This window comes from Gallus gallus, chromosome 35 (genome assembly GCF_016699485.2).
Source record: "Gallus gallus isolate bGalGal1 chromosome 35, bGalGal1.mat.broiler.GRCg7b, whole genome shotgun sequence".
NCBI classification, from domain to species: domain Eukaryota; kingdom Metazoa; phylum Chordata; class Aves; order Galliformes; family Phasianidae; genus Gallus; species Gallus gallus.
This window is the reverse complement of record NC_052566.1, coordinates 361,471-374,762: the sequence shown is the minus strand read 5'-3', so window position 1 is coordinate 374,762 and position 13,292 is coordinate 361,471. Positions and strand designations below refer to the sequence as shown.

Genomic DNA, 13,292 nt, shown 5'->3' with positions numbered 1-13,292 from the left:
ACTGCTAAAAATAATCATTTAAGAAACAGTGCAACAGGGAAATGGCCATAAAGTTACAAGGAACTACAAAGAAGGGTGAAAAGTCAGAAATGGTCAGAAAAAAAGTCACAGCGGTTGTAAAGGAAGAGTTAAAATGGGGCAGAGGTGCCCATGGGCCGTTTTGGGGTCATTTGGGGCGTTTTTGGGGCATTTGGTCATTCCCTATTCGGGGCTGGAGGCCATCTGGGGGAGCAAAGATGGCGGCCTCCATGTGGGGGCAGCCATGTTGGGTGGGGGTATCCTGGCGGATGGAGGTGGCCATCTTGGTGGGGGGGCAGCCATGTTGAGTGGCTAGCAGCCATGTTGGATGTGTCAGCCGCCATCTCGGCCCCTCCCCCACCCGCCCCCTCCCCTTAATAAGCACTAACGAGCGGCGTGACACCGAATTAACTCCTTCATTTCCACACAGCTCAGCGGCGCCGACGGAAACCTGTGGGGCAGGATGAGAGCGGTGAGCCGAGCGCACAGCGCCCCCCCGCGGGCTGGAGGACGGAGCCCCACAGCGCCCCCTGCAGGCGTGGAGGACTCACCCTTCCTCCTCCCCGCTTTCCTCTTCACCACTTTCTTCTTCTTTTTGGGGGGCGGCAGCAGCGACTCCTGCGACCAATAGGAGGTGAAACTGGGGGCAAAGGGGCGGGGCTAAGGGCGAGGGGGCGGGGCTAAGGGCCACACCCACCTGATCTTGGGGTCCCAGGAGGGCGGCCGTGTCCCCAAAGTGGGTGATGGAGTCCAGGTTGACGGCTCCCATGGCGCGGAGGCGGCGCAGCGCCCTCTGCTGGCGGCTCTCGCTCAGCCGCACCATCATGGACTCCTCCAGCTGCGTCCTGGAGACCCCCAAAATGGGACAAAATAACCCCCTGGCACCCCAACGTGGGCCCAAATCCCCCGTTTCTGTCACCGCATCGCTCCATTTCACCCCAAAGTGGGCCCAAGTCCACCATTTCTGTCACCGCATCTCTCCATCTCACCCCAAAATGGGCTTCAATCCCCCATTTCCATCCCCATCTCTTTCAATTTCACCCCAAAACGGGCCCAAATCCCCCATTTCCGCCACCAAATCCCACAGTTTCACCCCAAAATAGACTTAAATTTCCCGTTTCCATCCCCAGATCTCTCAATTTCACCCCAAAGAGGGGCTCAAATCCCCCATTTCCCTCCATAGACCTCTCCAGATCACGCTCCAGGGGGCGTGGCCTGCAGAAAGGGGGCGTGGCCTGTGGAGATACACGTGTGGTTGGGGAAAGTGGGCGTGGCCTGTGGAAGGGGCGTGGCCTGGGAAGATGTGGACGTCCCCTATTTGGCCCGGAGGGGGGTGTGGCCTATGACAAGGGGGCGTGGTTTGTGGGAGGGGGCGTGGGCTGGGAGGTAAGTGTGGTCTATGGGAAGGGGGCGTGGCTAGTGATGTGGGTGTGGTCTATTGGGAGTGGGCGGGGCCTGTGATGTGGGTGTGGTCCATGGGGAAGGGGGCGTGGGGGTGGTCTGTAAGAAGAGGGCGTGGCCTGTGAGGTGGGTGTGGTCTATGGGGTAAGGGGGCGTGGCCTGTGAGGTGGGAGCGGTCTATTGGAAGGGGACGTGGCCTGTGATGTGGGTGTGGTCTATGGCAAAGGGGGCGTGGCCTGTGATGTGGATGTGGTCTATGGGGCAGGGGGCGTGGCCTGTGAGGTGGGTGTGGTCTATAGGAAGAGGGCGTGGCCTATGGGATGGGTGTGGTCTACGGTGAAGGGGGCGCGGCCTCCCTGGCCCATTCTGGGCAATGGGAGCAGCGCTGGGCAATGGGGGCTGAATGGGGCTCTTGTGGGGCACAGGGGGGGACCGACTCACCGCTGCAGCTCCCTATGGGGCGCGGTGCCCCCCAGCAGCTCGGGGCCGTCCCCCAACTCGTCCCGCAGCTCCCGCAGCAGAGCTGAGCTCAGGGCACGGCGCCGGGCAGCCTGCAGGGCGCGCTGATGGCGGGCCTGGGGCTCATCCTCTGCTGGGGCTGGGGGGGGAAAGGGGGGAGATATGGGGGTTTGGGGGGGAAACGGGGGGAGATGAGGGGTAAATGGGGGTTTGGGGGGGGAAATGGGGGGATTTGGGGGGGAGATGGGGGTTTGGGGGGGGGGAAATGGGGGGATTTGGGAGGGAGATGGGGGTTTGGGGGGGGATATGAGAGGAGATGGGGGATATGGGGGAGTATGTGGGGATGGGGGGAGGATGGGGGAATTTGAGGGGGATAATGGGGGTCTGGGGGGGAGAATGGGGGGAGATGGGGGGGAAATGTGGATTTGGGGGCGGATAGGGGGAGAATGGGGGGGAAATGGGGTGGAAATAGAGAAGAAATGGGGGATTTTGGGGGGGAGATGGGGAATTTGGGGGTGAAATCGGGTGGAAATAGAGGAGAAATGGGGGATTTTGGGGGGGAGATGGGGGAATTTGGGGGGGGAATAGGGGAGAAAGGGGGGGGTAACGGGGAGGAAATGGGGACATACGGAGAGGAAATGGGGGGAATGGAGGATTTTTGGGGTGAAGAAGGGCAGTTTTGGGGTCACTGACCGTAGGGGACGGGCACCAGGCGGGGGGGGACGTAACGGCTCTGCCCCCCCCCGGCCTTTGGGGCTGAGCTGCCCTCTTCCTCCTCCTCCTCCTCCTCCTCCTCCTGTTTTGGGGTGAAAAGCAGCGATTTTGGGGCAGAGGAGAAAGCCACGTTTTGGGGTTAAAAAGGGGGGGGGGGGTTGGGGTTTTAGGGGGGGGGGTTTGGGGTTTTCTGACCTGGGCCAGGTTGGAGGGGTCGGGGCGGAAGCTCAGCGGGTCGTTGGCACCTGGAAGGAGATTTGGGGGGGAAATGGGGATTTTGGGGGTCAGAATGGGGGTTTTTGGGGGAAATGAGGGTTTTGGGGGAGAAATGGGGATTTGGGGGGTCAGAGTGGGGGATTTGGGGGGCGGAATGGGGATTTTGTGGGTCAGAATGGGGGTTTTGGGGGGGAAATGGGGATTTGGGGGGTCAGAGTGGGGGATTTGGGGTCAGAATGGGGGATTTGGGGGGGAAATGGGGATTTTGGGGGTCACAATGGGGGATTTGGGGGGAAGATTGGGGGTTTTGGGGGGGGAAATGGGGGATTTGGGGGGCAGAATGGGAGATTTGGGGGGGGAAATGAGGATTTTTGGGGTCAGAGTGGGGGATTTGGGGTCAGAATGGGGCATTTGGGGGGGGAATGGGGCATTTGGGGTAGAAATGGGGGACCTTGGGGGGGAAATAGGGGATTTTGGGGGTCAGAGTGGGGGATTTGGGGGGGGAAATGGGGGATTTGGGGGTCAGAATGGGGGATTTGGGGGCGGAATGGGGATTTTGGGGGTCAGAGTGGGGGATATGGGGGTCAGAATGGGGGTTTTGGGATCAGAATGTGGGTTTTGGGGGGAAAATGGAGGATCTGGTGATAAATATGGCAGATTTGGGATGAGAATGGGGGATTTGGGGTCAGAACGGGGCATTTGGGGGCAGAATTGGGGCCATTTTGGGGCAGAATAGGACCATTTGGGGCAGAATAGAAGCATTCTGGGGCAGAATTGGGCATTTTAGGGTGAAATGGGACCATTTTGGGGCAGAAAGGTGCCATTTGGGGCAGAAAAAGGCATTTTGGGGCAAAAAGGTGCCGTTTTGGGGCAGAATGGGGCCATTTAGGGGCCAAAAGTTCCCGTTTTGGGGCAAAAAGGTGCCATGCTGAAGGAGAATAGGGCATTTTAAGGCAGAATAGGGCCATTTTGGGGCAGAATGGGGCATTTTGGGGCAAAAAAAGGGACCATTTTGGGGCAGAAGTGGGTATTTTGGGGCAGAATGGGGCCATTCTGGGTCAAAAAGGTGGCATTTTGGGGTGAAATGGGGCCGTTTTGGGGCAGAATGGGACGCGGTGATTTTGGGGTGAAAAAGGAGGGATTTGGGGTCCCACCCGGAGCGCCGGCAGCCGCCGCCCGCAGCAGTTTGTCCAACTGGTACCGCATGCGCTGCTCCAGGGGGCGGAGCTTCTCCAGCACCTTATGCAAATGCATGCTAATCAGGCCACCCCATCCCCCCCCCCCCCCCCCCCCCCCCCCCCATCCCCACCCAGGAACCGATTGGGGCAGGTTCAGGGTATGGTAATGAGATTCAAATGAGGCCACGCCCTTCCCCGGAGCCCCACTGCCCCATCCTATTAGTATGGCTCAATGGGTGTAATGAATATGCTAATTAGACCACGCCCCATCTCCTGACTCCCATTAGAACCAATATGGATATGCTAATGTGACTAAGCCCCACCCCTCACCTAGGCCGCGCCCCACATTCCGCTATTATTAGGAGCCAATAAGCATATGCTAATGAGACAAGGACCCGTCCCATTAGGCACCGCCCCCCAGCCTTCAGTCCCATGGCCAGCAATAGGGATATGCTAATAAGGCCACGCCCCCTGCATTTACTCCCATACGGACCAATTCATATATGGTAATAAGACCACGCCCCCCATTTACTCCCATAGATACCAATGGCAATATGCTAATAAGGCCCCGCCCCTCCCCTAGGCTCCGCCCCCCAATAGAAACCAATGCCTTCATACCAACCACCCCAATCCCCGCCCGCTCTCCCAAACCCCCCAATCACCCACCGCCCTTCCCCCTAAGCCCCGCCCCCCGCCGCGCTCCCGGCCAATCACCACGCGGCTCTCGAGGAGGCGGGGCAACGCGGGCTCCTCCCTCAGGCTCCGCCCCCCGCTCTTGGAGCGCAGCAGCAGCGCCAGGTCGGTGACGTAGTGCAACATGGCGGCCGCCCGCAGCCCCAGCAGCGACACGCCCTGAAAACGCCCCCAAAAAAGCCCTTTTTCACCCCAAAATCCTCAACCTCGCCACGGAGGCAGCTGGGGGAGGGCCGGCCCGCCCCAAATCCGCCCCAATTCACCCCAATACCGCCCAAAATCAGCACTGTTTCCACCCAAAATGGACCCAGAAGCACCCAAATAGACCCCGAAATCCCCCAAATTGACCCCCAAATCCCCCAAATTGAACCCCAAATCCTCCAAATTGAACTCAAATTCCTCCAAATTGGACCCAAAATCCCCAATTAGACCCAATACTGCAAAATGTGCCCCAAATTCCTCCAAATTGGCCCTAAAGTGCCCCCAAATTGGCCCCCAAATCCTCTAAATTGGACCCAAATCTCCCCAAATTGGCCATAAAATCCCCCCAAAAGTGCCCAAAAATCCCCTAAATTGCCCCCAAATCCCCAATTTTATCCAAATTTGCCCCCAAATTGTCCATTTTTGCCCCCAAAACCGCCCTCACATCTCCCCAAACCACTCCCAATATTACCCCAAAATCCCCCCAGATTACCCTGAAATTGCCCCCAAATCCCTCCAAATTCGCCCCCAAATCCCCCAAATCTCCCCCCAATTCCCTCCCAGCCTCCCCCGATCCCCAAACTGCCCATTTTTACCCAAATTTGCCCAAAATGACCCATTTTTGCTCCCCAAAGCCGCCCTCACATCTCCCCAAACCACCCCCAAACTTCCCCTAAATAACCCCCAAATTTCCCCCCAAATTACCCCAAAATTGCCCCCAAATCCCCCCCAAATCCCCCAATTTCCCCCTCCGATCCCAAAACAGCCCATTTTTACCCCGAGTTGCCCAAAATGGCCCATTTTCAGCCCATTTCTCACCCTGTCGGTGCGCAGCTTCCCGTCCCTGAGCCGCGCCAGCAGCGCCCTGCCGTGCTCCGTCACCTCCGCCACCTTTTGGGGTTCATTTTGGGCTGAATTCTGCCCGTTTCGGGCAAATTTGGGCCCATTTCACCACTTTGGGGCATTTTAAGGACTCCCTTTGGGATTCCAAGGGCCGATTTGGGGCATTTTTGGGGTCAATTCGGGCCGTTTTGGGGTCAATTCGGGGCCGTTTTGGGGTCAATTCGGGGCTGTTTTGGGGCATTCCGGTGAGTTCTTATGGGATTCTGATGGTGGATTTGAGGCCATTTTAAAGGGTTTGGGGTCATTTTGGGGGCACGAAATGATTTCGGAGGGGCTGCAGGGTGGATTTAGGGACGGTTTGGGGTTTAATTCTGCCAATTTGGGGCAAAGTTTGGGGCAAATTTGGGCCATTTTGGGGCATTTTATGGAGCTCCGTTGGGACTCTGACGGTGAATTTGGGGCAATTTGGGGGCGGTTTTGGGGTAATTTTAAGTGATTTTGGATCATTTTGAGGGACACTGAGGGGTCCTGAGGGGCTCCAGGGTGGAAGTGGGGACAATTCTGGGGTGAATTTGGGCGATTTTGGGTCATTTTGGGGCCATTTCGGGGCTCTCCGGGGTTTCCTTTGAGACTCCAAGGGCCGCTTTGGGGCAATGTTGGGGGGATTTCACGCGGTTTTGGGTCATTTTGAGGGATTCCGAGTGGTCCAGAGGGGCTCCGGGGTGGATACGGGCCGATTCGGGGCCGATTTTGGGGTAAATCCGGCGGATTTCGGGGCCCACCTCTTTCCGCAGCGCCTTCAACAGCGTCACGGCCTCGGATATCGCCGCCATTTTGCGCCGCACTCCGACCGGAACCGGAAAATGGCCGCTCAGCCAATAGGAGCGCGCATAACGCAGGGCTGAACTCGCCTCTCAGCGGGGATTGGTAAAGAGGGAGGAAGAGGCGGTGCTAGGAGTGATGGACTCGCCGCTCGACCAATGGGAGCGCAGAACAGCGCCGTGACCAGCTGTGACCCCTCGGAAAGCCCCAAATCCCCCCGAAACGACCCAAAATGACCCAAATTCGCCCCGACTGCCGCGATTCCCCGCGAGGCCCCAAATCTCGCGATATCCCACCCCAGATCCCCCATAAACGGGAAACAGACTCCCCCAATCCCCCCCATTACCCCAAATTCCCACCCCCAACCTCCATTTTTTCCCCAAATCCCCCAAATTCAGCCCAAAACTCCGCACTCCTCCGCCTTTATTCCCCCCGTGGGGTCTCCATGGTACAGCACTGTGGGTCACCCCCCCAAAAAAGCCCCATTTTGGGTCAAAAAACTCCAATTTTGGGTCAAAAGCCCCCAATTTTGGGTCAAGAAAGCCCAATTTTGGGTCAAAAATAGCCAATTTTGGTCTTAAAATCCCCAGTTTTGGGTCCAAATCCTCCCATTTTGGGTCTCCACCCCCATCTTTCAGGTCAAAATCCCCAACTTTTGGGTCAAAAGCCCTCAATTTTGGGTCAAAAGCCCCCAATTTTAGGTCAAAAATAGCCAATTTTGGTCTTAAAATCCCCAATTTTGGGTCCAAACCCTCCAATTTTGGGTCCAAACTCTCCAACCTTGGGTCTCCACCTCCACCTTTCGGGTCCAAAAAAGCCAAATTTGGGGTTTAAAAGCCACATTTTGGGTCCGAAACCCCAAATTCGGGCATTAAAGTCACATTTATTATTACATTTTGGGGACAGCGCCGCCATTTTAAGCCCCAAAACCTCCAATTTGGGGTTCGGAGCTCCAAAATTGGGGTCAGAATTCCCAAATTTGGGCTTCCGGGGCCCAATTTGGGGTCGGAAGAGCCAAATTTGGGGCTGAAATCCCCCAAATTTGGGGTCAGAAGGAACCATTTGGGGCCAAAAGATGCAATTCCGGGTCTAAATCCCCCAATTTTGGGTCCATGCTTCAATTATTGGGGTCCAAATCAACGGATTTTGTGCCAGAAAATCGGTTTTCTCACCCCAAACCCCCAAATCTGAGGGGTTCAGACTCCAAACGGCCTCAAAAGCAGGGCTGGACCCCCAACATTTGGGTCAAAACCCCATAATTTTAGGTAAAAACAAACCTGGGGTCAAATTTGGGGTCTAAACCTTCCATTTTGGGGTCTAAATGCTCAGATTTGGGGTCCAAAAAATACACTTTTTTACCCAAAACCCCCAAATTTGAGGGGTTCAGACCCCAAACCGAGGCTGGACCCCCCAATTTTGGGTCAAAAAACCCAATTTTTGGGTCAAAACCCCCCAATTTTGGGTCTAATGCTCCAACTTTGGGTCTACATCCTAATTTTAGGTCTAAATGCCCGGATTTTGGGTCCAAAAATGCACTTTTTTATCCCCAGAACCTCAAATTTGAGGGGTTCAGAACCCAAACCGAGGCTGGACCCCCAAATTTTGGGTCAAAACCCCCCAATTTTGGGCCAAAACCCCCCAATTTTGGGACTAAACCTCCCAACTTTCGGGCCGAAATCCCTCAGCGTTGGGTCCCAAAGAAGCACTTTTTTACCCCAAATTTAAGGGGTTCAGACCCCAAACGGCCTCAAACCGAGGCTGGACCCCCAAGTTTTGGGTCAAAACCCCCCAATTTTGGGTCAAACCCCCCCCCCCAATTCTGGGCTCAGCGCCGCCCCCCCCGGTCCCTTAAGGGAGTGCTGCGGCTGCGGCTCCGCCTCTTGGAGCGGGGGGCGGGGCCGGGCGTCGCGCTCTGATTGGCCGAAGGCTGCGTGGCCCCGCCTCCTGATGGGCGATCCCGGCTGGAAGCCCCGCCCCTTTTGTCGTGACCCCGCCCACTCCGGGCTCGAAGCTCCGCCTCTTCCTGTTCCTTCCGGCGCCTCTCCCGTTCCCGCGCCCTGGCCTGGCGCTCCGCCTGCTTCTGCGTGAACTGCTCCGGTTTGGGGACAAAAAAGGCCGTTTTGGGCAAAGCCCGGGCAAAGGGGAGGGGACCGTGGGCGAGGGGGCGGGGCTTAACCAGGGGGAGGGGTTTGATGGAGGGGGCGGGGCTTGGGGGGCTCAGAATGGGGGGGGATGGGGGAAAATAGGGGGGAAAATGGGGGAAAATAGCCAAGATTTGGGCAAAGGAAGGGGGTGGGGTGGTGGGAAGGGGATGGGGAGGGGATTTGGGGGGAAAAAAGGGGAATTTGGGTAAATAAAGGGGATAAAAGGAGGGCTATGGGGTGGGAGGGGGCGGGGCTTAAAAAGGGAAAGGGGTTTGACTGAAGGGGGCGGAGCTTGGCGGTCAGAATGGGGGGGATGGGGGAGAATGGGGGAAAATAGGGGGAAAATGGGGGAAAATAGCAAAGATTTGGGCAAAGGAAGGGGGTGGGGTGGTGAGAAGGGGGCTTGGGGGGAAAAAAGGGGAATTTGGGTAAATAAAGGGGGATAAAAGGGGAAAAAAGAGGGCTATGGGGTGGGAGGGGGCGGGGCTTAACGAGGGGGAGGGGTTTAATGGAGGGGGAGGGGCTTGGGGGCTTAGAATGGGGGGAATGGGGGGAAATAGGGGGGAAAATGGGGGAAAATAGCCAAGATTTGGGCAAAGGAAGGGGGTGGGGTGGAGGGAAGGGGATGGGGAGGGGGTTTGGGAGGAAAAAAGGGGAATTTGGGTAAAAAAGGGGATAAAAGGAGGGCTATGGGGTGGAAAGGGGCGGGGCTTAACGAGTGGGAGGAGTTTAATGGAGGGGGCGGGGCTTGGGGGGCTCAGAATGGGGGGGATGGGGGAGAGAGCAGTGGGGAGAAATGGGGGGAAAATGGGGGAAAATAGCCATGATTTGGGCAAAGGAAGGGGGTGGGGTGGAGGGAAGGGGATGGGGAGGGGGTTTGGGGGGAAAAAAAGGGGAATTTGGGTAAAAAAGGGGGGATGAAAGGGGAAAAGGGAAAGCTATGGGGAGGGAGGGGGCGGGGCTTAACGAGGGGGAGGGGTTTAATGGAGGGGGCGGGGCTTGGGGGGCTCAAATTGGGGGGAATGGGGGAGAGAGCAGTGCGGGGAAATGGGGGGAAAATGGGGGAAAATAGCCAAGATTTGGGCAAAGGAAGGGGGTGGGGTGGTGAGAAGGGGGCTTGGGGGGAAAAAAGGGGAATTTGGGTAAATAAAGGGGGATAAAAGGGGAAAAAAGAGGGCTATGGGGTGGGAGGGGGCGGGGCTTAACGAGGGGGAGGGGTTTAATGGAGGGAGAGGGGCTTGGGGGCTTAGAATGGGGGGAATGGGGGGAAATAGGGGGGAAAATGGGGGAAAATAGCCAAGATTTGGGCAAAGGAAGGGGGTGGGGTGGAGGGAAGGGGATGGGGAGGGGGTTTGGGGGGAAAAATGGGGAATTTGGGTAAATAAAGGGGATAAAAGGGGGGGCCATGAAGAGGGAGGGGACGGGGCTAAAAGGGGGCGTGGTTTAAGAGAGGGGGCGGGGTCTAAGGGAGGGGGCGGGGCTTGGGGCTTAGAATGGGGAGGGAGCCGTGGTGGAAAGCGCATTAGCCCCGCCCACCGGAAGTCCCGCCCACCTGACTGTCAGTCAGCGGCAGCCAATAGATGCACGGCGCCGCCTTGGTCTTCCGGAAGAGATCGTCCAATAGTTTTGCAGGGGGCTCTTCCGGGGCTTTCTCTGCCGGAAGGGGCGGGGCTACGTCGGGACACGCCCACTGTGCGTGTAGCCCCGCCCTTTCCGAGCCCCATAGTGACCCACAGTGCCCCATAACCACCCCATAGTGCCCCATAACCACCCCATAGAAACCCCCACAGCCCTATAACCATCCTACAGTGCCCCACAAAGGCCACACAGTGCCCCACAACCATACCATAAAGCCCCATAGAACTGCTACGCTGCCCCATAACTGCCCCCCAGTGAACCATAACCACCCCACAGTGTCCCACAACCACCCCATAATGACCCATAGCCACCCCATACCGCCTCTAATTGCCCCCCATAGAGTCATAATCACTCCAGAGGACCCCATAACCAACCCACAGTGCCCCATAACCACCCCAAAGGACCCCATAACCACCCCATAGGATCCCATTGACTCCATCACCCCATAACCACCTCATAGTGCCCCATAACCACCCCTGGAGTGCCGCACAGACCCCCCCATCACCCCATAATCACCCCATAGTGCCCCATAGACCCCCATAACCAGCTCATACTGTCCCACAAACCCTCCCATCACCCCCTCACTTCCCCATAAGGCCCCATAATCACCACATAGCACCCCAGAGACCCTTTTCACCCCATAACCACCCCTGGAGTGCCCCATAGACCCCCCCCATCACCCCATAACCACCCAGTAGTGCCCCATAACCACGCCCGGAGTGCCCCACAGACCCCCCCATCACCCCATAACCACCCTGTAGTGCCCCATAACCACCCCTGGAGTGCCTCACAGACCCCATCATCACCCCATAATCACCCCGTAGTGCCCCATAACCACCCCTGAGTGGCCCACAGACCCCCCTATCATCCCATAGCCACCCCATAGTGCCCCACAGACCCTCCCATCACCCCATCACCCCCCCATAGGACCCCATAATCATCCCATAGTGCCACATAGACCCCCCCATCACCCCGTAACCACCCCATAGTGCCCCACAGACCCCCCCCATCACCCCATAACCACCCAGTAGTGCCCCATAACCACGCCCGGAGTGCCCCACAGACCCCCCCGTCACCCCATAACCACGCTATAGCACCCCATAACGCCCCATAGAGCCCCACAACCCCCCACACCCCCCCCCATACCTCTCTTTTCGGGGCGCTGCTCCCGGGGCCGCCCCCTCTCTCCCCCTCCCCCTCCCCTGGAGGGGCGTGGCCTGGAGTCCCGGTGGGCGGAGCCTCCTCCTGACGCGGGGGCGGAGCCTCCGGGCGAAGGGGCGTGGCCGGGTTGGGCGGGGGCGGGGCTCGGCGCAGGCCCCGCCCCTTTGTCGCGATCCCATTCGCGCTCCCCCCGCGCCCTCTCCCGGCGAGCCAATGCGCGCTCCCGCTCCGCCCGAAGCCCCGCCCCCTCGCGAAGCCCCGCCCCCGAGCCTCGGGGGCACGCCCCCTGCGAGGCCCCGCCCACCGCCGGCCCGCCGGAAGTCCCGCCCACCGCGCCCGCGGCTCCGCCTCCTCCTCCTCCTGGCCCCGCCCACGTGCCGGCGCCGTCCAATGAGAGGCCGCGGTGGAAGTCGAGCTGAAGGGAAGGGGGCGGGGTTAGGGGCGGGGCTTAAGGACGGACACGCCCACTGTGCTCCCCATAGGGTTTCACAGACATCCCATAGGAACCCATAGAGCCCCATAGAGACCCCATAGGGACCCCCACAGGCTCATAGGAACCCATAGAGAACCACAGAGACCCATAAAGACCCATAGAGACCCCATAGGGACCCATAGAGACCCATACGGACCCATAGGAACCCAAAGGGACCCATAGAGACCGGTAAAGACCCATTGGGACCCATAGAAGCCCATAGACTCCATAGAGCCCATAGGAACCCATAGGGACCCATAGGAACCCATAGAGACCCATAGAGCCCATAGGAACCCATACAGACGCATAGAGACCCATAGGGACCTACAGAGCCCCATAGAGCCCTATAGAAACCCCATAGGGACCCATAGAAACCCATAGAGACCCCACAGAACCCCACAGTGACCCCATAGTGCCCCACAGGAACCCAAAGAGACACCACAACGCCCCCCATATCCCCACCCCACATCCCACCCCACACCCAACCCCACCCCACACTTCCACCCCACATCCCCACCCCACACCCTGCCCCACACCTCCCCCATCCCTGCCCCGCACCCCCCCACCCCATACCCTGCCCCACAACCCCCCACCCCACACTTCCACCCCACACCCCCCATCCCGCCCCACACCCCCTCACCCCACATCCTACCCCCATCCCCCCCACCCCACCCCACACCCGGCCCCACACATCCCCCCATCCCCACACCCACCCACCCCACATCCCACCCCACACCGCCCACCCCACCCCCTGCCCCACACCCCCCTCTCCCCGCCCCACATCCTCACCCCCCATCCCCACCCCCTATCCTGCCCCACGCCCCCCATCCCTGCCCCACACCCCCACCCCACACCCTGCCCCACACCCCCCATCCTGCCCCACACCCCCCGCATCCCTGCCCCACACCCCCTCATCCCTACCCCACACCCCCATCCCACCCTACACGCCCCATCCCCACCCCCATCCTGCCCCCCACCCCACATCCTGCCCCCCACCCCCCATCCTGCCCCACACCCCCACCCCCCTTCCCGCCCCACACCCCCACCCCCCATCCCACCCCACACCCCCCTCATCCCGCCCCACACCCGATCCCCACCCCACACCCAGCCCCACATCCTCCTATCCCACCCCACACACCCCCCATCCCCACCCATCCTGCCCCACACCCCCACCCCCTCATCCCTGCCCCACACCCGCACCCCCCATCCTGCCCCACACCCCCCCATCCCCTGCCCCACACCCCCACCCCCCTTCCCACCCTACAACCCCACCCCCCATCCCGCCCCACACCCCCGCCCCCCACCCCCCCATCCCTGCCCCACACCCCCCCA

At 59.3% G+C, this 13,292-nt stretch overlaps 2 protein-coding genes across 5 annotated transcripts in view; both read right to left on the bottom strand.

Annotated features, from left to right (window-relative positions):
- Positions 1–415: 415 nt before the first annotated feature.
- Positions 416–6,581, bottom strand: LOC100857859 (neuroguidin). 4 transcript variants are annotated; one of them, XM_040654998.2, is made up of 10 exons: positions 6,506–6,581; positions 5,700–5,798; positions 4,701–4,838; positions 3,963–4,047; positions 2,788–2,837; positions 2,572–2,674; positions 1,861–2,017; positions 716–863; positions 570–636; positions 416–469 (listed from the first exon to the last, which is right to left on the bottom strand). In XM_040654998.2, the coding sequence occupies exons 1-10, from the start codon at positions 6,554–6,556 to the stop codon at positions 450–452; spliced, it is 918 nt and encodes a 305-aa protein (XP_040510932.1). In that variant the 5' UTR covers positions 6,557–6,581; the 3' UTR covers positions 416–449. The 4 variants fall into 4 exon arrangements, with proteins under 4 accessions (XP_040510932.1, XP_040510933.1, XP_040510934.1 ...); XM_040654999.2 differs by having other exon boundaries at positions 5,700–5,771; XM_040655000.2 differs by lacking the exon at positions 4,701–4,838.
- A 370-nt stretch (positions 6,582–6,951) lies between these two features.
- The window catches only part of ACIN1 (apoptotic chromatin condensation inducer 1), a 36,709-nt gene continuing 30,368 nt past the window's right edge, over positions 6,952–13,292 (bottom strand). The window contains exons 15-17 of the mRNA XM_040654994.2: positions 11,474–11,903; positions 10,242–10,342; positions 6,952–8,634 (exon numbers count right to left, since the gene is read on the bottom strand). Of these exons, the coding sequence (XP_040510928.1) occupies positions 8,371–8,634; positions 10,242–10,342; positions 11,474–11,903 (795 nt within the window). The 3' untranslated portion in view covers positions 6,952–8,370. The remainder of the gene's footprint in view (positions 8,635–10,241; positions 10,343–11,473; positions 11,904–13,292) is intronic.